A 24,821-nucleotide genomic window follows, 5' to 3' on the forward strand; every position below is an offset into this window, starting at 1 on the left:
ACAATGGGGTAAAAAAAGTTACCATTCAAGAATTATTAACTGTTAAACTTGTAGGAAAAAACAACATAAGCGCAAAACCACAGACAGCAGGAATACAACTTTAGAGTTTAAATTTTGCATGCTGAAAAAATCATATTTATCTATAAATTTAACACAGTTTCTTTTCGTAATTAAAATTTATTCGAAAGTTATTGCAATTTAAAGCGCTTTTTTATCATTTTTTTTGTTTGTTTCTTTTTTGCTTTACGTTACATTTTGCTTTGCTGCACAAAATCTATGAGACTTATAAAATAGAAACTACGAAGACTAGTAGAAAACAGTACAGGGAGATGACGGAATAGGGAAATTTAAGATTCGACAATTAGTTCGAGATTTATTAAGTGTTAAACTTTTTTGGGGAAAAATACCATGTTTGGCCAATCTGCAGTCCGTTGAAATGCAACTACGTTAATTACGGAGTTCGTTGAGTTAAATTTAGACATGCTGAAAGAACCATTTTTATTAGTGAATTTTAAGCAAACTTTGTTTCGAAATTATAATTGGCTCGAAAATTATTACAAATTTAACTTCTTTTTCGTGATATCTTTGCTTTAAATATTGATTAATTATCCATTGTTGTAGAAAATGTATTTTCCCCTCACGCGATCTTTATTTATTTCATAAACTTGAGCTTAATAAGAAACAATATGAACCGTTCACTATTTGAAGTGTTATAACGTCAGCGAGTAAAATTTGCTTCTTATTTATTTTTTTTAATTGCGTCACACATTTTGTGTTCTTCAACTTAAATCCCCCCCCCTCCAAGATCAGACGATTACTTTTTAATCCAGCTTCGATCAATTCGTAACAACTAACCTGTGAAAAAAAAATTTCTTATATAAATCGACAATAATTGTATATTTTGAAAACAAAATATTCTGTGTTTCTGTAAAAAATATAACGTCTAAGAAAGAGAAAGAAAAATGCGATATACGAAAAGCCGGCTTGGTGAGCGGAGCCTCGTAATTAGAACAAAAAATTCTAACATATCAAATGTAAAATTTTTTGTTTCTCTTCCCCTAAAAAGTAAATTTTAAAAGTGAGAGAGTGAGCCAAGAAGGCTCAGTAGAGCGTTCGCCTTCCAATGGGGTGAACCGGGTTCGAATCCCAGCAATGGCTGATCGATACGAATTCCGCACCCGACGACAGTGGTGACGAAAAATACGTTAAGTGGTAAACTGATCATGGGTTAGAGTCCCCTTGCCGTTGAATTCGTGGGATTCGATGGATTTCATGGAAAAACATGCTCATCTAACTAATTTTTTTTTTTTTAAAAAAAGAATTTTTTTTTTTTTACACAAAATCTTAGCAATCAAATATTTTGCCGTGATCCACTGAATTAAAGAAGAAAAATACCTTTTACAGTCAATGCATCTATGTCTTTAACGTATCATTGGAATTTACCAATTATATAAAAATCAATAATTTTAAGACTGAATTCGATGGATGATAAAATTTGCAATAGCAAATCATAACTTAATTTTTTATTGCACTAAAATTAAATAAAAAATTGTACACAAAATCTTAGTAGCAAAATATTTTGCCGTGATCCACTGAATTAAAGAAAAAATACCTTTTACAGTAAACGCATTTATGTCTTAAACAAATCAACATAATTTACCAATTATATAAAAAATCAATAATCTTTAGACGGAATTCAATGGATGGTAAAATTTGCAATAGCAAATCACAACTTAATTTTTCATTGCACTAAAATTAAATAAAAAAATTGTACACGAAATCTTAGTAGCAAAATATTTTGCCGTGATCCACTGAATTAAAGGAAAAATACCTTTTACAGTAAACGCATTTATGTCTTAAACAAATCAACAGAATTTACCAATTATATAAAAAATCAATAATCTTTAGACGGAATCAATGGATGGTAAAATTTGCAATAGCAAATCACAACTTAATTTTTCATTGCACTAAAATTAAATAAAAAAATTGTACACGAAATCTTAGTAGCAAAATATTTTGCCGTGATCCACTGAATTAAAGAAAAAATACCTTTTACAGTAAACGCATTTATGTCTTAAACAAATCAACAGAATTTACCAATTATATAAAAAATCAATAATCTTTAGACGGAATTCAATGGATGGTAAAATATGCAATAGCAAATCACAACTTAATTTTCAACTAAAATTAAATTAAAATCGCACACAAAATCTCAATAGTGCAGAGATTGAAGAAGGCAAAAACCTTTCACGTTTGGAATAATGAATCAAGTGAAGAAATCTAGTGGAAGGAGGCATTATGGTTAAAGCGAGTTGAATAAGTAAGAAAGAGAAAAACAAACAAAAGGGGGGAGCGTTTAAACAAGGTAAGAAAGGTAGAGATAGATTGATCTTAAAGTGGAAAGGCTGGGTAGGTGTGTCAGAGGGTTTCGCCACCTCCGGAACCAGTTCTATGATCCTCTTGCCCGATAATAAGGGGATCATCCACTAAGTGCATTTTCTGTCAGGGAGGAATTAATTTTCTCTCTTTACACTTAAAAGAATATTCTTTTCAATTGAGCGATTTATTGTTTTAATTCACAATTACTTTTAGAGCTTAAATGCGTTAGCAGAAAAAGAATTATATTTAAAGTGTGTTTTATGACTATGCATATGTTAGCGAAGTGTAGGAATCAGTTATTCTGCAGAGTATCTAGGCAAAAATGTAGATTAACTAAAAAGTCCATAAGCAATTAATTCAGATTTCTAACGATTTGCAATTTTGAAGCAGAATTTTTTTAACGTGTTTGTTTGCACTGCCTTAGCAAATATATCAGTAATAATGTAAACAAATAATGTGTCAAGTTAAAATAAGAAGCTATCATTGCAATGTTGTAAATTATGTGCCTTAAATATTGAGAGAAACACTTTTAAAAATTAATATATTAACCCTTTAGTTACGAGAGCCGCATTTAGCCGGTATCCACGCGATACCCTGTGAGTACGCACGTCGTATTTAGCCGGTATCCACGCGATGCTCTATGTGTACGAGAGCCGCATTTAGCCGGTATCCACGCGATGCTCTATGTGTACGAGAGCCGTATTTAGCCGGTATCCACGCGATGCTCTATGTGTACGAGAGCCGTATTTAGCCGATATCCACGCGATACCCTGTGAGTACGCACGTCGTATTTAGCCGGTATCCACGCGATGCTCTATGTGTACGAGAGCCGTATTTAGCCGGTATCCACGCGATGCTCTATGTGTACGAGAGCCGTATTTAACCGGTGTCAGCGTTATACTGTTTGATAATATTGAAGTGGTTTAAATATATTATTGGATTGATGCTACTAAAATATGCTCTTAAAATGTAAGAAGTTTCTTCCTGTGTTGTATTTAGGAGTCAAGTATTTTTTAGGTACAAAAGTAAAATATAATACGGTGCACAATTTGCTGTGTTTTGCATCGTTCAGTGGCGACCCTTCAGTGGGGAGGGCTGGCGTAAGGAAAGGGTTAACCGAGAAATATTCCAAATTTAAAGATATTTAACTACCGGCGTTAATCTAAGTGGTTTGAAGTATATAATGTATCAGTTGTGTGTCAATAACTAGCATGAAAACTGAAAAAGAAAAAAAAAACTGTCTAAATTGTAATTTCTGAGGAAAATCAACTAAAAATTTGTAACAAACCAATCGTTTGAGAACTTTCTGCCTAGTTTCATTACATTGGAACTTGATTCATATTTTTCGTTTCCTTTAATAATAATAAGAAAAAATACTTACACCTTGTTCGAATTCCATACTATTATTTATTTGCGCTACAATTTTTCACATCTCCTATTTTGTGCTATTTTTAAATATTACTTTTTTAACAGATTTTCTGTTAAATTAACTTAAGTCACTACAGAATATGTAAATTGAAATTTTAATATCTAAATGTGTAGATAATCCCTCACTTTCAGTGAATCATATTCGATTTGATTTTAGAAGCGAATAATATTTTTAAAGAAACCACAATACCTAAAATATGCTTATACACAGTTGCAATTTCACCTAGTTAACGGAGTTATTGTTCCGCGACAAAGAGAATTTTTCGACAGTAATATTTAAGTGAAACATTGTCGTTATTCCACGAGTAACAGTTTCTTCTAACAGTAAAATAAGCCTTAATATATTTAATTGTATGAGATTAACAGTCTGTTTTCATACGAGTACCGGAAAGATTGTTCCGAATTAATTACCCGCCCGAAAATAAATAATTTATTTTCAAGTGCAAACAAATGATGTTTTCACAAAATTGCAAAAGATTTTACTAAAAATATTGGGCTGTTCACAAATTGAGAAAAATTAATGACACAGGAAAAAATACAGTTTTCTTTATTTTAAAATTTGTTCTCTAATTGCCTACTTGAAATCGTTTGAAAAAGGTCAGCCATTTTAATTTAGTATATTGAGACAAGACTTATACGTAACAGTTAAGTTACTGATCTAGTTCAACCTTGGTTCGAATTATTTCTTGAAACTTGTTATCGACGTTTATTTATTATGATATTCGTTTATATTGTGTACAGTATTTCTTTTTTATTTAAAAATTGTCACTCTATGATTCGTAAAGTATACAATATAAAATTATACATGATACCATATTGGGTAAATAGACTTTCCGGTTTTGTGGACGCGAGTGCACTTCCCCCCCCCCCTGAAATTTTCAATAAGCATTGAGAATAAATGAGGCCTATTAAAGCGCCTAATTCCCTCTTTTACGTTAAGGCAAACAAGCTTGTTAGTACCTTAGACTTGAAAGAAAAAAAATAATGGTTTGGCTGTTAACGTCACACAAAAACTAATGAGCTACCAGCGACGGTTTAATGTTATCTTTAATGATGATTCGAAGACAATACCAGAGCATGCACTTTCTACTCTACCACTATTTAGATCGGAGGGCGGTAAATGTTAGTAGTATAATAAACCGGCCTCCGCATCACGCTTCCCTACCGTCGCATCACCATCGGAGAAACACATTGCATTAGAGTGGATTTGCCGACACCCAGACATTAGCGCGGGGGAATCGAACCTTGGCCGCGAAACCGTGGTAGGCGAAGACTAGAACCATCGCAGAGACTGGGTAGCAAAAATAAAAAGATACTACGGTGTTGAAAGAGACGTGGTGGCCCAGAGGATAGAGCGATCGCCTTCCAATGAGGTGAACCGGGTTCGAATCCCAAGGATGGCTGGTCGATACGAATTCCGCACTCGCCTCGCAACGACCACAGTGCTGACGTGAAATATCCTCAGTGGTAGACGGATCACGGGTTAGAATCCCCTTACCGTGGGAAGTTTAAGTGGTTTTCCTCTCCATGTAACGTAAATGCGGGTTAGTTCCTTCAAAAAGTCCCCCACGAAAGCAAATTTTCTCTCACTACTTTATCCAGGAGTTTCCTTGTCTTCTGGACTGGGTTCAAAATTACAAGGCTACGGAGTTGTACATTAGTAATCGCAAACCCAAAATTGGGTCTGCTGTTCAACTACAGTTATAATATGGCGTTAAAACACATGGTATGGGCGGCCATTTATCACCAAAACGTAAATTTTCACGAGCAGAGAATGACTCTAAAATGAGAGGCGTTGTTCTTTCGTATAAAGCTCCATTTTTAATATCATTGAGCTCTTAGCTGTTCCACCGTTAGCAAAATTTCGTTGTACGTATCACGCAAAATTCAAATTACTTTCGGAACTTATTTCATAAGATAACGAACATATACGAACTAATTTTACTCAATTCCACGCATAATGATAAATGAAGGAAGTAAACATTTATGCAATATGAAGAGCATCCCTGGAAAAAAGCAAAAGAAGGAAAACGGAAAGAAAAGGATTCAAATGTTTCTTGTCAGTGCTTACGATCGGAAGACTTAACAAGAATCCTCCCCATCCAAAATTTTTTGAGCAAGTACCGCCTTTGGCACAGATTCTCATTTCTCGCCAAACCAATTTAATCGAGAAATTACAGGAATTGCCTCTACTAATAAAAGTATTTTTTTTTTGTTTGAAGATTAATTAATAAAAAATCGATGCTACTTCAGTTATTTATTAACCAAAAAAATTCATTTCTTAATATTAGTGATGATACATGTTTAAGACAGTATTATTTTCACACTGCATAAACTATCATATTTGTAACGTATGTCATTTAATTGCACGTTTCATTATTTCTTAGTACATTTGTAGTTAATTTAATTATCATTTAATTCTGCATATAATTTAATATTTATTGCTATATTTAGGATTTTCAGTTTTAGCTGCTTAATTATTGCTTTGTTAACTATTTTGATTTGAATTTGCGCAATTTCGTTAATTTTCTAATACTTAATATAAAACGGAATAAAAATAATCTTATTCTGAATATGAGCAGTATTTAATATAGCTTATTAGTTATTCCATAACTATTATTCAATTAAAATATTAAATTAATTATTCTACAATTATTTATTTTATACTTTTATTCATCCATGCTTTGGCATGGCCGTAAGATCATAAAGGAATATTGAATTTCATTCCTGCGTCCTATAAAATCATCTTACGATTAGAGAACAATATTTACTTTTATTTATGCAATATATAAAATCCCCGTAAGACACATTTTTATTTATGTATTGCATTAGATCACCGTTCGATTATAGAGTAATATTGATTTTCATTTATGCATCCTATAAAATCGCCATATGCAGTTTTGCATTCTATTATATAACTTTTATATCATTGATTATAACTATTTAATATAGGCTGTGTACAAATTGAAACTTTAATAAAATTACGGGAAATGATATATTACGCAAATCGTATTCTGCGTTGTCAAATAGTTAAGTCACATTTTAAGCTTAATACCCAATTTGGTCAAAAAACATTATTAAAAAAATATAGCGACAAATTTAATCCAATTTAAAAATGACGTAGTTTGGCCTAAAAATATTAGAGATCGCCAAAACTCAAAAAAAAAAAAAAAAATTAAGACATAAAAAATCCCGCCAAAGAGAAGTTAAGTCGCCAATATAGAAAAACTCATTTCATATCTCCCGTTGTGATCTAATGCTTAGGAAAAGAGAGTATTAAATTGAAGTCAAGGACTTAAATTTTCCTACCTGTTGAGTTCACGAGAAGCGAAACTTATATTTTTATGCCATTTATATTCTAGAGGCGATTTTTTTTTCTGCATAGGGAAACTTCTGTTTTAATTAAACGATTGTCGTTTTATTGCTTTTTAACTGCTTAGTTTTCCAGGTAGGACTAAAAAACAGGTTTGCGGTTTTTCGCTTAATGCAAACAAGAGAATTCCAAATAAACTGAATACAGTATTAACAAAAAAAGAAAGTAATTTATTGGCATTTTAACTGCTTTTTTCCCCTCCATTATTATAACAGAAAACCTATAGCGAAAATATAAATTAATTAAATGAAGTGAATAAGTGAATTTTAACTAAACCAAACACATAAATTTTAGAAACGGAGAGTGATTTACTAAGTACTAGGAGGCTTCGCCCCCTGCTCGCTGGCGCTCGCCAACCCCCGGAACTGCTTTCGCAGTTTATTTCGGATTGCTTCGCAATCCGATGCTCGCTTTCCTCGCTCATTGGATACGTTCTTAACGTCTAGCTTTTGTATACTTTTTTGAACACTGAAGTTCCGAAAACTTTTCATTGCAGAAAATTCTAAACCTGTGCATTTCAATATTAATTTGAAATTGCAAACAGTTCACATATTTTTCTTAATCACACTATAATAAATTTCAGTTGTTGAGAAAAGTAACTGTTGTAAGTTTTGTTTTAAAGTCTTTCCCACCAGAGGGCTAAAACCATGTGATGTAAAACTATATGAAATAGTACTGAACGCCGGATGTAAAGCATCGGCTTCGATGAAGATAATTTTGTGAGAATTTTTTTGATAATTCGGTGAGAATTCACCCGATTAGACATACGATGCTCACTACGTGCTCTTGCGCGCCGAAGCCTATTAATTAAAAATGAAAACTGTTGCCAACGCGAGAAAAGAAATATCATCGGTTTTATTGATACATACGTGTATTAGCGTTTTATATAATATAGATACATTTTTTTTTCTACCAATATTTTTTTCCTTATTTTTTCTCTCGCTGTTTTAAAAAATCCTTTATATAACATAGAAACTAAAATACTACATTCGTAGTCAATTACCAGGGGTTTATAAACAAAGTGAGAGCTCGTCAAATGGTTCGTTTCCTAGCTGTGACAGTATGATTTGTGAACTGATTTAGGCCGGCACTAATGGCCTTTGGTCAGGCTGATCTGGCCTGGTATTAATCACACCGGCACAACGAATTTTTTTATATGCATGAATTTTAAAATTTAGAAAAACAAAATAGAATAAACTGCTCTAATGTTTTTTTTTTTTAAATTTTTATTTTAAAAGTAATACAATGGAAAAAAAAACACGTAATATTGCCATACAAAATGTACACTATTTTTAACAGGGAGAGGACACGACTTAAATTTATTCTGGAATGAGTTGGTTGGTCGGTTGTTAATTTACGTCGCACTAGAGCTGCACAATGGGCTATTGGCGACGGTCTGGGAAACATCCCTGAGGATGATCCGAAGACATGCCATCACAATTTTGATCCTCTGCAGAGGGGAAGGCATCTCCGCTTCGGTAGCCCAACGACCTGCACGCGAAGTCGAGCACTTGACGGCAGAACAGTTTAACCAATACCGCACACCCTCGGTCCCTACGCAGACTGATCCAAGTGGTCACCCACCCGCACACTGACCGCAGACAGTGATGCTTGACTTCGGTGATCTGCTGGGAACCGTGTCTTAACGATCAGTCCACTGCGGGACTATTCTGGAATGAGACTAGGTGCTTAAGTAGTACACCTTTAGGGCTTGCAGTCATTAAAATAATGCATCACAGTTGCCAGCCAATTCCGAGGAAAAAAGAAAGGCTTTTAAAAATTGAAGCAAAGTTTAACCACCAATTAAGTTTCACACTAGGCAACTTCAACGTAGTTAACAGAAAATAAATTCGTGATTTTAACATAATTTTAAATATATCAGTGCTTTCTTTAAATGTTCCGTATGATATGTAACAGTGCTGAGTTGAGTTGAATGAATTAAAAGTCGGAATCGGCCTTACTGCGCTAAACAAAAACGGTATCATGTAAATTAGGTAAGCTAATAAAATTTGGTTATTAACTCTCTCGCAAAAAAAAGGGGGGGGATCACTGGTGTCCTTAGAAGTCGTGTTTTCCGTAATTTACCTAAACTTTTAAGTACCAAATCTTGAAGGGTCTTCCTGAACTTAAGGTTTTCTTTCTTGCATATATCATAAGAACTGGAGAGTTTACTGGTTGAAGGTTATAAGCGACATTTTATATAAAATAAGATATTTCAGCGAAAATTTTTTTTTTTTAGTCTCATTTAACAATACAACATAAATTTAGTTTGCTAAGTCTGCAAATTCTGGAGAAAAGCATTAAGCGACAGTCTTTTTATTTATTTTGAGTGAAAGATGGTTTTAAAGGGTAACATTGAAAGTATCTCTTTTGGTTTAATTAAAAGGGCAAAAGTGCGAACGCTAAGACGCAAACAGTTTAAACAAGTGTTAGATATTTATTGCCCATTGTGAGCTTGCTGATAAGAAATAAAGACAAATCATATGTTTAATTTACTTTTGCAGACGCATAAATTTTAAAACTAATTTACACAAATTCACTAAAATGTCACTCAGCTTTTCAATTTTTTAAAACGTCACTTAAAAGACCTCCCATTTATTTAGACAGTTAATTTAATTACTTTCGACGACGGACATTTTAATGACAAAACATAAATTAATGGACATTACTTACTGTATGACATCAGATCTTCGAACTTTATGCCTTCTTATGTAAAATAAACCAACTACGGAACTCATAACTAGTAGAAACCCCACAGCACATCCAACGGCTATGTACAGAGAACCAGCTGTAGCTACCATAGCATCTGCTAAATCCAATTAAAAGAAAAGTCAATTAAAGCTAAAATCAATTAAAGAAAAGTCAGATTAAGAAAATTTTTTTTGAACACATTAAGTAATTATTTGACCATTGGATTAAATGTAGAGCTTGATATTAAAAAAAATGAAAGAGTCGGAGTCATGTAGTTGGAGTCGAAATTTTTTTTGCAGGAGTCGGAAAAATTTGCTCGACTCCGGTTGATTTAAAAGCTAGATTTATAGATTAAAAGAAGGAACGAAGTTTTTGATCTTTGGAAAATTATTCAAATATTTGCAATTCGTATTCAGGATAAAAATAACACTCAAATGAATATTGTAACAATTATTTAACCTTTCGCTTGTACTACAAGCTGACCAGAATGGCAGGTTCCACCATACTAAGAGCTTTATCCAAAAGGTTAAATTATAACATATCACATTTGAACGTTTTTGAGTCTATGTTTGATTGCACTTTGAAAAAGTTCATGCATTTCAGAAGCTCATTTGAAAAGTTAATTAAAAAGGTATGCAAATGAAATTCATGCACCATTTGCAATAGTTTCAGAACATTCTCTAAAGAATCTTTTTGTAGTCGGAATTTACGTGCTTGTGATATCTTTTATGTTTTAATAGTTCAGTACAATTTCCATATTTTTTAAAGTTTATGTCTTCAACTGTTATAATATGAAAGTAATTTTAAATAAAATAACTTTGCAGCATAAATTTGAATTGGAATCAGGCTGTAAGAAAAGACTGTAGGCGAAGTTGAAAATTTAAACACTCTACTCCATAGCTCTGAATATAATGTACCAAATGCAATAACATTACTTACACAAGATAAGGAAATGGGACAACAATATAAGCTAAATCTGGGGAGAAAATAAAAAAATAAATAAAATAGATTCATTGAAATCTGTGGGATTTGTATTCTTAACCCAAAAAAAAGGTAAACCCTTTAGAGTATTTATTATAGGAACATAACCTGTCTTATATGAGTAAAATCATAGTATTTAGACTATGAGTGAAGCTAAAATTTTGTTAATAATCTTTCAAATTTAAATAAATAAATTTAAAAATACAAGTGCAATTAAAAAAATTGTGTCTTTAGAATAATTTTTTCGTTCAAATTAGGTCGCACACTTTACTTTAGTAAAATTAAAAGTTCCACACAAATCAATATAACGAATGAGTCCTGTTACACAGGGTTAGTGGAGCGCGCTCTCATTTGTTTCAACTTTCACGTGGAAACTACAGCTCGAAAGCCGACTTTTCGAACAATTAATTTTTAAGTTTTCTCACGACATAATTATTCATCGTTAGTTCTTTTTTTTTCAATGACATTATTATTCATCGTAAGTTCTTTATTCAATCTTTAGAAAAAATTCTGTGACAAAAAACTAATTAAAATTCTTACAAATAATATTCGATGATTCCCCATTTTTAGAAACACATGTGGCATTCCAACTGAAATTGGTTCCACCAGTCAGCTAAAGCTGGGTATTTGCAACTCGAGATGAAGGCTGCTAAATTCAGTTGGTTTTGTATAAACAAGATGGCGTGTTAACGTAAGATCTATTAGGCTTGGTTTATTATCACGTTGAATAATTTTAGAATTAAATTTAAATGGAAACATGCAATTGGGACATCGTTTGCAGGTACTCAGTTGCACAAATCCGAATCTCAAATTTAATAAGAAATTTCATTTCAAGGAAAAAGTTAAAATAGAAAGTGCAGTTTTTACAGCACTAGTTAATAGTATTTTCCGTTACGATTTTTTGTTGTTGTTGTTAAAACATTCCATATTTATCGTTAAACTGCCTGTTTGCATAAAAAGACAAAATTTACACTTTCTTCTGGCATTTAAAATGTTATAACTTTTTCAACTCTTCACGTACTGCGACTTTTTTAACAGCTAAGCCAGCCAGCTGTGTCACAGAACCCATTTATTACCAATTAAACACGTGAAGAATACATAATAAACACACGAAGCCTTACCAATCATAAGAGTATCACCGGATGTATCATTCCCTGAAAAAAGAAAAAAAAATTAGAATTTTCTATACTTCCTTAGTCTAAAAGCAAAATATATGTAAGCCTTTAAATAAATAAGTTAGATAGAAAACTTCGTAAGATTTTGGCCTTCGTTCAAAAATAGTATACTTAAAAGTGCATATTTCATATTATTGGCAAAATTCTTTAATGCTCTGAAAACTGTTAAGAAAGTTTCATGGTAAAATACTGAAGTTAAACGGATTACGTCGAATTCCTGTTGATTTTTATTTGATGTCATAAATCATAACGCTTTTCATTCCTGTTGAAAATCATTTTTACACACATTTAACCAAGAGCTGTAAGCTTGCAATCGATTTTGTAAACAATCGATATTTCTCCTACAGAGGAATAGAATAACGTGCAAAAATGTATCGTTTTAAAATAGTGAGGATAATAGAAAATGAAAGGGGAATAAAAACAATCCAAACCGTAAATATTGATGTCACACAATGTGTATGCATGCGGGTAAATTAAATTGCAGGAGAAAAATCGTTTGGAAGAGATAAAACGATTTTCAATAGTTTAAGAGAAGAAGTTTAGTTGTCTCGGAGCTTCAATTTGAAGATCGTTTGGATGTACATTTTTCATTCTCACTCAATTTTATTGAGATGAATCGGTTAAGGTATATACAGACTGTTTTATCTCATCTAGATATTGTAATGTCTACATCATTTTTACTTACAGACTATCGTTGTAATCATTTTTCGCTAGAAATTTGAGAAGTAGACGTACGGCACAAGGATATAAACATGGAAGCTTTGTAACATGGAACCATTATATAGGAAAAAATGCTTTTAACGCTCTATGTTTTAAACTACTGCATTTTCAAGGAAAAGATGAAAAACGAGATAAAGCTTCTTATTATTTTATAAGGCACAACTTAGTACAAAATGCAATTTTAAAGAAAATTCAGTTTTGCTTAAATAATATAATGCTTAGAAACTAGTCACACGTGACTCAAATTTTTGAAATAGAAGATTTTTAAACTATTAATTATTTTTATTTTAAAATGAAAATGAAAAAAAGTATGTGTGAAAAATCATTGAAACACCGAGAGTTCGAAGCATAATAATAAGTCGAAATTTCTTTCTTTGACAAGAAAAACAAAATCCGATTTGGAGGCTAGAGCGCAGTTAGTGCATCAATTTTATTACGATTAAGGGAATTTGTGCATAAGAATTATGAAGATTTAAGAATTATTTCCTGTAGATTTATTTTTTAAAACATTCCTAAAACGTCTATGTCAATGAGAATGCTTTGAACAAAAGTACATTTTTTCAAACAATATTTTATTATTTTCAAAATTAAAGGGAGAACACAGATAGTATGTAATAAGTAATCTTAACTTTATTTTAATAGTTCACGAAATATAGATGGGAATGAATTAAACGAACGAACGAAAATTAATAATAAATGGGAATTTCAAGGCAAATGTAATAAGTATATTACTTCTCTACAGAAGCGATTTTCAAACAATATTTTCAATTTCAAACAATATACAAAACAAAACAAATAAATTTATTTTATAAATTATGTTCAAGCATTGGATACATAATTCAATAATTGACGAGCAAAATTTTGTTACTTTCTAACTCAGAGGGACAACATAGATGGTATTCAATATGTCATCTTATTTTTTGTTTTTACAGTTAACGAAATAAAGTTATTGCAAACGATAGTTTTCGAAGAATATAAGGACTATTCTTTATAACAGCAGGTTATTAATGAGAATAAAATAATCTAAGTTTGAAACCAATTTTCCCCTTTCTAAACAGATAGAAAGATTAAAAGAAGGTAAGATTTATGGCAGTTTTCCTCGAAGTGTTTTATTTTTCACTTTCGGCGTGGATTTTTGCTACTTTCAAAGTCAGGGCCAACAGGGACATTTATATCTTTTAGGGTCGCAAAGGGATGGCAGTAAATAATGCGAGGCGCATCGTAACTTTGTCAGAGTTGACCTTAGGAGAATAACCCACTACACACTGCCATAGAAGTTCTCTAACTTCTTTATTATCTATTAAGTTAGAACCTTAAGTTTCTTAATTTTAGATACCATGCAAGTTTTAATTTTTACAGCGTTGATAATTATAATTTTTGAGATTAGATACAAGTTGAAATTTATATCTAATCTTCAAAATTAATATTTTGAATCGGTACGAGGACAAGGAGAAGCAGACAGAGAACAGCCACTACCCTACCATAGAAGTTTTCTGACTTCTTTTTTATCAGTTAAGCTAGTATTTTTTAACTTAAGATACTACGCATTTTAGTTTTTAACAGTGTTAATAATTTTTAGATGAAGTTATTTCTTTTTAAAATGAATTCTCAGTTTAGATTTGATTTTAATTAATATCTAATCTCAAAAAACATTAATTAAACTCAAGATCTTTAAATTAATCTTAAATTTTTTTTAATTAATATATAATCTCAAGAAATAATATTTTAAACTAATACAAATACAAGTAGAACCACACAGATATTTAAAATAACCATAAAAACTAAACTAAACTCAGCGGCGCGACAGCTCATAGAGGGCCAAGTCCTACTGTGCCCATCTCAGTTTTCTTGACATTGGGCTCTGGGGTGCAAGAGCAGATGTTCCGGTCAGGTGGTCAGCCGAACGCGGAACCCCCAGTGTTTAGTTCCCAAGCATGCTTGGTACTCATTTATCGACCCACTGAAGGGATGAAAGGCTGAGTCAACCTTGCCCGACCCGAGGATCGAACCAGGGACCTGTGGCACAACAGCGCGAAGCCATATGTTGATATAACCATATGTTGATGCCAAAAAACAGTAGGGGGAAATAAAAGTTTTGTAGGTATATTAGAAGTATTTTGTACAATAATATTTCTTGGAAAAGAATTAAGTTCCCCTTTTTTTTATCCTTTGAGAAGATGGGAAACCAGTGTCTCTTTTATATATTTATTTCTGCCGCTCTAATTACAAGCAAAAATAAATTTGGTATATTTCAATTATAAAAGACAGTCTAATAGTTACTAAAAAGAATATTAGATTATCGAAATCATCAGCCATTGTACTAGACAATTCGTCTAACATTTCGTAACCTTTCCTTTGAAATTAACATGTTATTTTCATAAAACACAAAATAACTGCTAGAGTAAATACTAGCCATCTCTAAAATCTACTCAAAACACACTCTTACTTATATGACATATTTTCTTCCTTTTCAACACAAGTTGAGTTGTTTCCGGAAATGGCGGCAGCATTGAAAAGTTCATATTCATAAATATTTCAACTTCAGCGTCCACTTTTCCAGTACACAGCAGTACTACTCGGAATACTGAAACATAAAAAATATGAATATGAATTTCAGGCACGAAATTGTAGAAAGTCAATAGGCTAGGACAAATACTGTTAAGTTTCTAGCCTGAAGAAAGAGATAAAAATATTCAAATAATTTAACTTTTTCCGTATCGGAAAACTTCAAAAGTTTCGCTGTGAATTTAAAAAGAGCTATATTTTATTGTTCAAGCAGAAAATAAGCGCCAGGGCTCAGGTGGGGAAAGAAAAACTCTTACTAAATCGAATACCGATTCAACTGAAATTTTCTTAACGGATTAGATCATCTGAAAACAGGACACGTTCGAGAACTTTTATTTTATTTTTTAGCCAACACTATCGTTCTATGTTATAGTTAAGGGGCTAGCCTTGGGTAAGCAGCTCGGTACATTAATTCTTCGAATTTAATATTTCAAATAACTGTAAAATTTTCGCGAAAGGTGTTGTAAAATTATAAAAAATAATTATCATGAAGAGAATTCCAAAATTCTCTAAATAAAATTAATTAATTATATTTGAAAGTTTCAAACAATTGAAATAATTTGTTTTTAAAACTTTTTTTTAACAAATCATGCATTAGAAAACAATTATCAGCTAAGTTTTATATCAAAATATAGATTTTGAACTGAGCCATAATTTCAAATTTTCCTTTATCTTAAACTTGAATTTAATACTCCAAATAACTTTTTGTAAAATCTTCGCAAAAGGTGTTATAAGATACATTTTTAACATAAGATACTAAAATTCTTTTTATAAAATTAATTAATTCACTCCGGAACATTTAAACAATTGAAATAATAAGTTTTATATTAACAAATGGACTTTGAAGTAAGCCTAAATTCAAATTGTTCAGAACTTTTTTGCAAGATCATTTTTCTGTGAAAACCGCCATAATTTTCCACGAAGGCAGTAAAAATGTTTCTGTTTGCAGTTATCGAGTGAAAATTACGGACACTTGCTAAGTACACATATATCTGGAAATAATTTGTACGAAAATGCCAACTTAGAAAATAGTGTGGTTAGTCAGTATTTGAAAGACAAAAGAAAAACCTGAAATGATATTACCATATAAAATTTACCATTCAAACATTGACGCAACAGGCATTTCCGCAACAGGCCGTTGTTAGCCGATTGGATTTAGAGATTAAGATGGAGATTAAAACTCCACAATTTCATGACCTGCTGTATAATTGTGGCAACGTGGTCACAGGCCGCCTTTACATCCCAGACAAGTTAGTACTCATCTATCTGAAGGAAGATTTAAGCCACCGCTGGGAATCGAGCCCCAATCCTTCACAATGTCATAATAATAAATGTAGCATTGATTAAGATATATTACCAAAACAATATTTTTTTCCATTTACATTATTTTTAATTTTTAAATTTAAATGTCATTCCCAGATTTTACACGGAGAAATATTTACTCATAGTTACTAGATTTTAAGGCAAGGCCTAACTTTCGCGTTTGAATTGGAATTTTATTTCAGATTTAATTTTTTCCCTCGTTCTAATCTAAAAAATAATATTCTCGAAATTTATTTGCGTGTTCCATTATAATTTTTCAAAAAATAGGCTGAACAAATTTCACGATTCCCCTGATTTCTGACAAAAATTACACACACGAAACATTCACATAATCGCTTACGCTTGAATAAATAAAAAAAATATCAATTTAAGAATAATAAAAAGAGTAACTTTTTCTAGAAATACTATACTCTAGAAGTCCTGAGAGAAAGAATAAATAAATCAAAAGTAAATGACTATCGAATAAATTCTCCTAATGAGATTCAACAAAAGCTCGCCACAACAAAGAATACATTAGCATTTCTATCGCCAAATAGTTCTTTTATACGGGGGTAGAACAGCTTGCTCGAAACAAACTATCGAACAGATTCAAAAACCACCAGAAAACTACTTTTTAAGGACACGCAGTAGTCTGAATTTAGAGTGCTTTTATGCTAATACGGAAAAAGAATATTCCCATTAATTTTTGTTTGTTTGTTGCATAGACTGGCAAACCACAGCAAATTCTGGGTCTACAACAATGTTTATGGCAAAAAGCATGCATAGACAATGGCAGCAAAACGTGGACATCAGTTCCGCGTTACTTTTACGAGAAGTAGATACATAATAGGACATAAATCCACAAGTTCAGAACGTCGTTATATCCAGTATAGAAGTCTTCTTAAACGAGATTATCGAATGCATTGTATGTGGAACAAGAAAAAAAAACGATCAGAAATTGTTATACGCTTTACGAACATTAGGGTTAGGAAAAATTTATGAAAATTTCAGGCATATAAATGCTCTTTTCTGGGGCATTTGTAAGTGTTCGTAGAAAGAATAGTTTATTTGGCAGAATTATGACAAAACATGTCCTCTTGGCTGACAGTGGCGCCAAAACTTAATTTAGTTGGGTTAAAGAGTGTCTTTTACCCATGATTCACCCTTTGTTCCAAGACACACATAATATTGTTTTTGACACATGACATTTAATTTAGTCATAAAATATTTCACTTCTACAACAGACTTGACGAGAAGAAGTTTTTAATATAACATGACTGTAAACGGATCTAGAACAAATATCTAAGGGTTTTAAAAAAGAAAATTTTTTGTGCATTCGTAAAAATTCAATGCATTTTAAAGTGTTTTTCGATCATATTTTGCTTCAAAACAAAAAGTAACTTTTAACGAAAGTTTTATTTTTTCAAGTTAAACTAAAATATAGAAAAATAATTTTTGTTTCTTTAAACAAAGTAAAGTTTAAAACGTACAAAAATTCATCTAACAGCATAGTATTTTGGTAGCTTCAATGTTAAGAAGACTGATATTTTTTTTATGTATGTTGAAAAAAAAAATCATAGAAATAAATTCTGCAAACAGTAAAATAATTAGGTAGTTTTATAGTTAAGAAAATTGATATTTTAATATTTGTTGAAAAAAATTGTAAGAAAAAATTCTTCAAACAGTGTAATATTCAGGTAGTTTTAAAATGCAGAGTAAAAGTAAAAAAAAATAAGAAAAAATTCTTCAAATAGTGTGATATAAAGATAGTTTTAAAGTTAACAAGACTGATGTCCTTACATATTTTATATATGTTTAAAAAAATAAATAATAAAAAAAAATTTCAGACAATACAATATTTAGGTAGTTTCAAAATTAAGAAACAATTTTGTAATATTTTTTGGCAAAAGTAAGAACCTTCAAGTTATGGCAAAGTTCTCTCGCAGTACTAGTTAGTCAATACAATAGAATGATATTTAAAAACAAGTGTAAAACTTAAGTGTTTTTTAATTTTAAAATTAAAAAACATAATTTAATATTTTATGAAAAAATTACAAGAAATTTATTAAGATACTAACTACTATATACAATCAAACTTGTGTAAGTTGTCCTTTTATGGGACATTTACTTCAAGGTCTGCATAGACAAGTGAACAACATATAAGGGGATAACTTCATTGTTTTTGCCAGTTTCGCTGTTTATCTTTGAGATCAACTTAGACAGGTGATCAACTTACAGAAGTGGACAACTTAACAGATAATATTGGCAACAACTTAGTTGAACTGAAATTTTAAGTGACTTTTCTTACCTTCCTGATTGGTTGGAATGCTTCCTTTTCTACTTATGTTAAGTTGAGGAATCGCCATGGCTTCAGGATTGCTCACGCCAATGTTTATAGAATACGGAACCTATTATTAAGAAAAAGCATTTTGAAATTAATTCGCTTTTCAAATAAATACCTGATACGCTTCAGAGTTCAGCAAATTTTTTATAATTAAATTACGAAGTAACAGGTAAAATATTTAAAGTCAACCTATAATAACTGGGGTTTAGAACAGCTTAAAAAAAATGGCGTTTTTTAGGTATGAAATGCAAACTATTCTAGATATTAGAGGTTTATGAGTAAAAGTGAAAGAAAAATTGAGGGCATTGTAAATTTTATAAGACAAGCCACAAATATTATATTAAGTTTAGATAACTAACCATAAATTGAATCAGTATTATTTAAAATATTCATTCAACTCGTAGAGTACAGAAGAATAATATGCTTGTTATTTTTTTTTTATTTACTTGTGTCTAACAACACAGCATTCCTTATGAGAATGGTTCTTAGGTTTTTTAAAATTAAAATATAGATAAGTGGTAAAATTAAACGGTTTAATCTTTAAAATATTACTGCAACTTCCAGATTTTCCAATTCTGTCAAAAATCGGGAGTCTATTTAGTTATACAAGATTAAACTTGCCATTTTTTTATATAAACAGAATCAATTAAAAAAAACGTTAAGGTATTAAGCAATTTAATCTGCTTAGTTTATTTAACCAGTGTTTTTATCAGCGCAGATTCTAAAAAAATGGTAAGCTTTATTAAACTTTATTGTAATAAAACTTTAGGGACTAAAAATAAAAAATTAAGAGCTTATTAAGAAAATAAAGTTCCTAAAATTTTTAAATAAAGTATTGAGTTAATTAGAATAATTAGATAAAGAGTGTCGAAAGTGAATTTCGTCTAAAAATTCGCAGAAAAAGACAGTATTTTTAAATAAAATATACAAATTGTTAGAAAAAGAAGGCAAAAATTGAAAAATAAAAATAAACATATTTTATACTCTGAAACGAGAATTCTTTTCTTCAATGCATCTTTAACACTTCCGAGAAAAAGTCAAATACTTTATAAAATACACAATTCCCACTCCTGCATTACTAATAAAAATAACGTTATTTTAATGAGTTTTTGCCTTTAGGAATATTTTTGCCAATGTTTCGTCATTGCCTTTTAAGAAAATTGTTGTCAAGATTTTATTTATGTTAATGAAGATTAACACTATTGCGAATTAGATATCCCACACTAAAAAAATTGCTCTATATGAGAAAATCCCAAAATTTAGGCAAAAATTCTCAAATTTAGAGGACAATCTCCCAATATGAAAAATAAAAGAAGTTTATATGATGTATTTGATTAAAAATAAGGATTTTTAAAACAAGCGCTAATACTTAAAAGCAAATAAATAAATAAAATACACTGATTTAAATCGTTTTTCACTTTTATTGCTCCATTCAACAATTTAACACTTAAAGCGATTTTCCACAATAATAAAAGCCTTGTTACCTGCGGTTTTTCTCTTAATGTGCAACAGTTGCGGTCAATACAATGCAAGACATTCAATTTGCGGAAGCAATATTTTACATTTTGCAATTCCATTGAAACAGAAGATTGTGGGTTCCTGAAAATTTACTTTTTATTCCTAGCTCGCGTCTAAAACAAAGATATATTGTTCCAATAAAGTATTCAACTGGGAAAGATTGTTGAAAGCAAAGCCATTAATCACACTTTACACTGATTTTTAAAGATTCTTTTTTATAGCTTAGAGTTCAAAACATACTGGTTTTGGAATTGTCATTTTGGTTGCTTCGTATTCACATTTGCATTTAGCTTTAAATTATATTTTTTTTCTAATACGTAAGGAGAGATAGACATAAATTTTTAAGTTCAAAGCATTTTTAAAAATGAATTCTACTATTAAAATGAATAAAATTAACACTTAAAATTAAAATTTAATTCCTCACAGCAATTTAAAAAATAAATAAATTTATATATAAAAAATAAAAGACACTTTATACTTAAAATTAATACGTTATTTTTGGATTTAGTAACAAAAATATTTTTTTCTTTCCCGAAAATCCATTAGTTTTTAAATGAATTCTTATTTTAAATAATTATTTTAATTAACAATTAATATTATTTAAATAATAATTTTAAATTAACAAAAATAAAAGTTGCAAAAGCTTTCATTTAAATAGACAGTAGAAAATTTTTATTTTATATTTTGCGTAGGGCGTAGGCTATAAATATACATATTTTAAAAAATAATTAAATACAAGTAGTAACTATTTCCTCCCGTTTGTTCCCAAACTTGTTCTATGATCTTTTTCCAAAATAGTTAATTTTTATAGTGGTTACAGTAAAATCTATTATATTTCTTTTATGTGGCACCATAAATTAGGGTATTTCTCTACCTAATGGCAACACCATAGTTATTATTATTCTTGTTAGGCTGTTTTAAGTAATAAAATAAGTAGTGTTATAAAAATTAGTTATACGTTAAGTATTTATTTCGATTCATTTTGTCTAGTTGTTCTAAGTAATAATTAAAGCAGTGCTGAAAAGCTAGCTATACGTTAAGTACTTATTTAGAACAATTTTGTATTTTTATAAAAATTAAAAATTGGTTGCAATGTTATTATTGAGATTTATTATTTTTGATCCTTACTACAATGACTATAGAAATTTTAAATATAAACCATGCTACGGAGCAGCATACTGTTTCACTAATTATTGGTGACGGAGTTTGCCTTTTTCAAGCAATAGCATATATATATATATATATATATATATATATATATATATATTATACGATACTCATCAAATTATGGCTCGAGAGGTGCGCGAGGTAGTAGTGCAGAAAGTGATGGATCAATGAGATGAGTTTTGTATCTTATCTCACGATAGAGATGGAAATAATTTTAATATTTCTGCTGCCTACTAAGCTGAAATGCGCCGAATTCATTCGTGTGTAATGGCAGACGAGCAGATTTTAAATTATTACTATAACTCAATGCATAGAGAACTTTGATAATGACGCTGACATCTCTTGGAAACGAGTTAAAATCAAAGTACTTCAGAGCGGACAAAGTTAGAGGGTAAAAAAATTTGATCACTGTATTGTTTAAAATTAATTAAGTTGTTAGGATTGGAGAATTAGAATATTTAAATACAGTTGAGCTGTGCATTCGGCTTGGTTATCATTAAGGTTTTTATACAGTACAAGATAATTTGGAATAGTGATCAAGCTGGCTAGTTAGATATAATATAGCTTCATATAAAAAAAATTGTCAATATCATCTATTTTATTTTTATATTATAACCTTAGTCGAACAGCGGACGCAATTTTTTTGGGGTTTACGACTAATAGTGTTCAACTCCGTAGCCTTGTGATTTTAAACCCAATCCAGAAGACAAGAGAACTCCTGGATCAAGTATTGGGAGAAATTTTACCTTCGCGGAGGCCTTTTTCTTGATGCAACTAACCCATATTTGCTTTACATGGAAAAGAAAACCAAGAGAACCTCCCACGGTTAGCCTGACGGCAAGGGAACTCTAACCCATGATCTGTCTACCACTGATGATATTTTACGTGAGTACTGCGGTCGGTGGTGCAAGCCGGATGCGGAATTCGTATTGACCAGTCATCACTGGGATTCGAACCCGGTTCATCTCATTGGAAGGCGAACACTCTATCCCCTGAGCCATCACGGCTCCAACACCGTCTATTATAAGAATTTTTTTCACTAGCTAGGTAAAAATAATAGTAAACGAGCATCATTTAATAGCCAAAACAAAAACTTTGGCATACAGAAGACATAGCACAAAATAAAACTACTCAAGGATAAGTTCAGGAAGAAAACGTGCAAAGATGGATGAAGCCATAGGTGTGGTTTTCATGTCGATTATCAAAAGGGTGACCCTCCCTGGCAATATCTGCATCGGCAAGGATTGCTATGTAATTAGCACAATCATTAACTACGTTGCTTAGTAACATAAACGGGAGAATCGTTGAAACAAAAGGAATCACTATTAAGATAACACTTCTTTACGGAAATTAGAGACCATTTGAATCACAAACGTCTGGAAACTTGGCTGCGTTTCAAAGATGGTAAGTGAGGATAAGAATTGAGAGAATCCCAGACAAATATTATACCATTATTTCAGTAGGAAAAAAAAGCATTGGGGCTCACGAATTTATTTATTTATTATATAATTAATCAGGAGTTTTTAAAAACCACGATCGAAAATCGGCATTCACGTTGGTTTTATTTATTTATTGTTGTTTAGAAAATACGTATTTAATAGGTAATCAAAGTGGTTAAGGTTTTTCAAAATTTTCAAAAATCAACTAAGTTTTTCAGAAAGAAAAGTTTAAAAAAAAAAAAAAAAAAAACAAGAGTTTCTCGGTCTAGAAGGTTTAGGCTCTACAATTTCGAGACCAACGGTATAACAGTGACATGTGGTCAGCATTACGATCTAATAAAAGCGCATTGCTTCACCGACAAGCTGTTTCCCATGGATTTGAAGCTGGGCAAGCTGAAGTCGCCTCCGAGGATAGAACCCCGGTTGTTTACAATGACAGCTCAGGGCCGTAACCACTAAGCTATCACGGTTCAAAATGCAAACGCGGGGCAATTAATTGCAATGTTTGACTTGGTGCTATATCAGGAGTTCCGCTGTCTTCTATGTTAAGTTCAAAAATTTTAGCAAGGACAAATTATTTAAAGTCATAAATGTTATTGTTTCGGTCGCTATTTCGTAACAATAAATTCACTAACTTATTCACATTAATGAAATAGTTTGAGCATGGTCCCCAAAGCACGGATATAGAACTGTTAATTGTAAACTTATAAACTTTAAAAGCTACTACCACAATTCCCTAACATGCCATGTATAATATTTATTTACTCAACTCTTCATTTATTTGTTAATTAAAGATAAGTCGAGAATTTACTAAAATGCCAATTAGAGTGTTTATTCACTTAACTTTTCAGTTATTTGTTAAATAAAATAGGTCAAAATTCACTAAAATACCACTTAGAATATTTATTCACTCTATTCTTTTATTTGTTAAATTAACGACAAGTCGAAATTCACTAAAATGCCATTCAGAATATTTATTCACTCAGTTTTTCATTTATTTGTTAAATTAAAGAAAATAAGTCATCAAACAAGAATCAATCAAAAATAAATAATTGTTCATAACCTAGTGTTTTAATGTGTTTTTTGCACAGTCATAGCAGCACAAATTTGCAAACCTTAGAAAAAATTTCAAAATTATGAAGATTCAATTCTAGAAATGTGCCCAGTATAAAATAGAAATAACAATGCCAATTTCAGATTATGTTTTTTTTATAAATAGCTGCCACCAAACGCAATTACTTGTCGCGGTAAAAATTTCATGCACATAAATAAGAACAAGGCTTACTTTAAAACTAGATGCATCTAGAAAAATTAATGAAATTTCAAAACCTTTTAAAATAATTACCACTGGTTAACTCTCCAGACAACAAAAGCGCTATTTACTCTCTTTAATTTATGCAAGCCCATTTGCAATTATGGAATAATTTAAGAGCAAGCAGTTCCCAGAATCGAAAAATAAGACGAAAATCGCCAAAGAAAAGCATTGAAGAAATGTCGCACAAACACATAAATCTTTTAATTATCAGGTCAATTTGGCGTGGGCAGCATATATTTCTTTGCTATCATTAATTAGAGGGCAAATATATCTTTATGACTTCCGCAAATGGTCCAAACGTAAATCTCTTGGCGTTTTGTGAGAAGGCAATTGTTGAAGCCTTGCATTAAAGCTAATCAACAAATAATGGACAAGCTCTTAAATCTCTTTATCTCCTTTTGAAAGTGTCTTTACTCTTTTTTTT

The 24,821-nt window shown here is 31.0% G+C and overlaps 1 protein-coding gene across 3 annotated transcripts in view; it reads right to left on the reverse strand.

Moving 5' to 3' along the window:
• Positions 1-24,821, reverse strand: part of LOC107457357 (inactive tyrosine-protein kinase RYK) — a 265,361-nt gene that overhangs the window by 17,855 nt on the left and 222,685 nt on the right. For 2 of the 3 annotated variants that reach the window (XM_043046508.3, XM_043046428.3), the window contains exons 3-6: positions 18,923-19,022; positions 15,194-15,331; positions 11,974-12,006; positions 9,854-9,989 (exon numbers count right to left, since the gene is read on the reverse strand). In XM_043046508.3, the coding sequence (XP_042902442.2) occupies positions 9,854-9,989; positions 11,974-12,006; positions 15,194-15,331; positions 18,923-19,022 (407 nt within the window). The remainder of the gene's footprint in view (positions 1-9,853; positions 9,990-11,973; positions 12,007-15,193; positions 15,332-18,922; positions 19,023-24,821) is intronic. The other variant, XM_043046458.3, reaches the window with a different exon arrangement.

The sequence above is a fragment of the Parasteatoda tepidariorum genome, chromosome 6, assembly GCF_982258835.1.
Source record: "Parasteatoda tepidariorum strain Cologne lab strain chromosome 6, Ptep-v5.0, whole genome shotgun sequence".
In the NCBI taxonomy this organism is placed as follows: domain Eukaryota; kingdom Metazoa; phylum Arthropoda; class Arachnida; order Araneae; family Theridiidae; genus Parasteatoda; species Parasteatoda tepidariorum.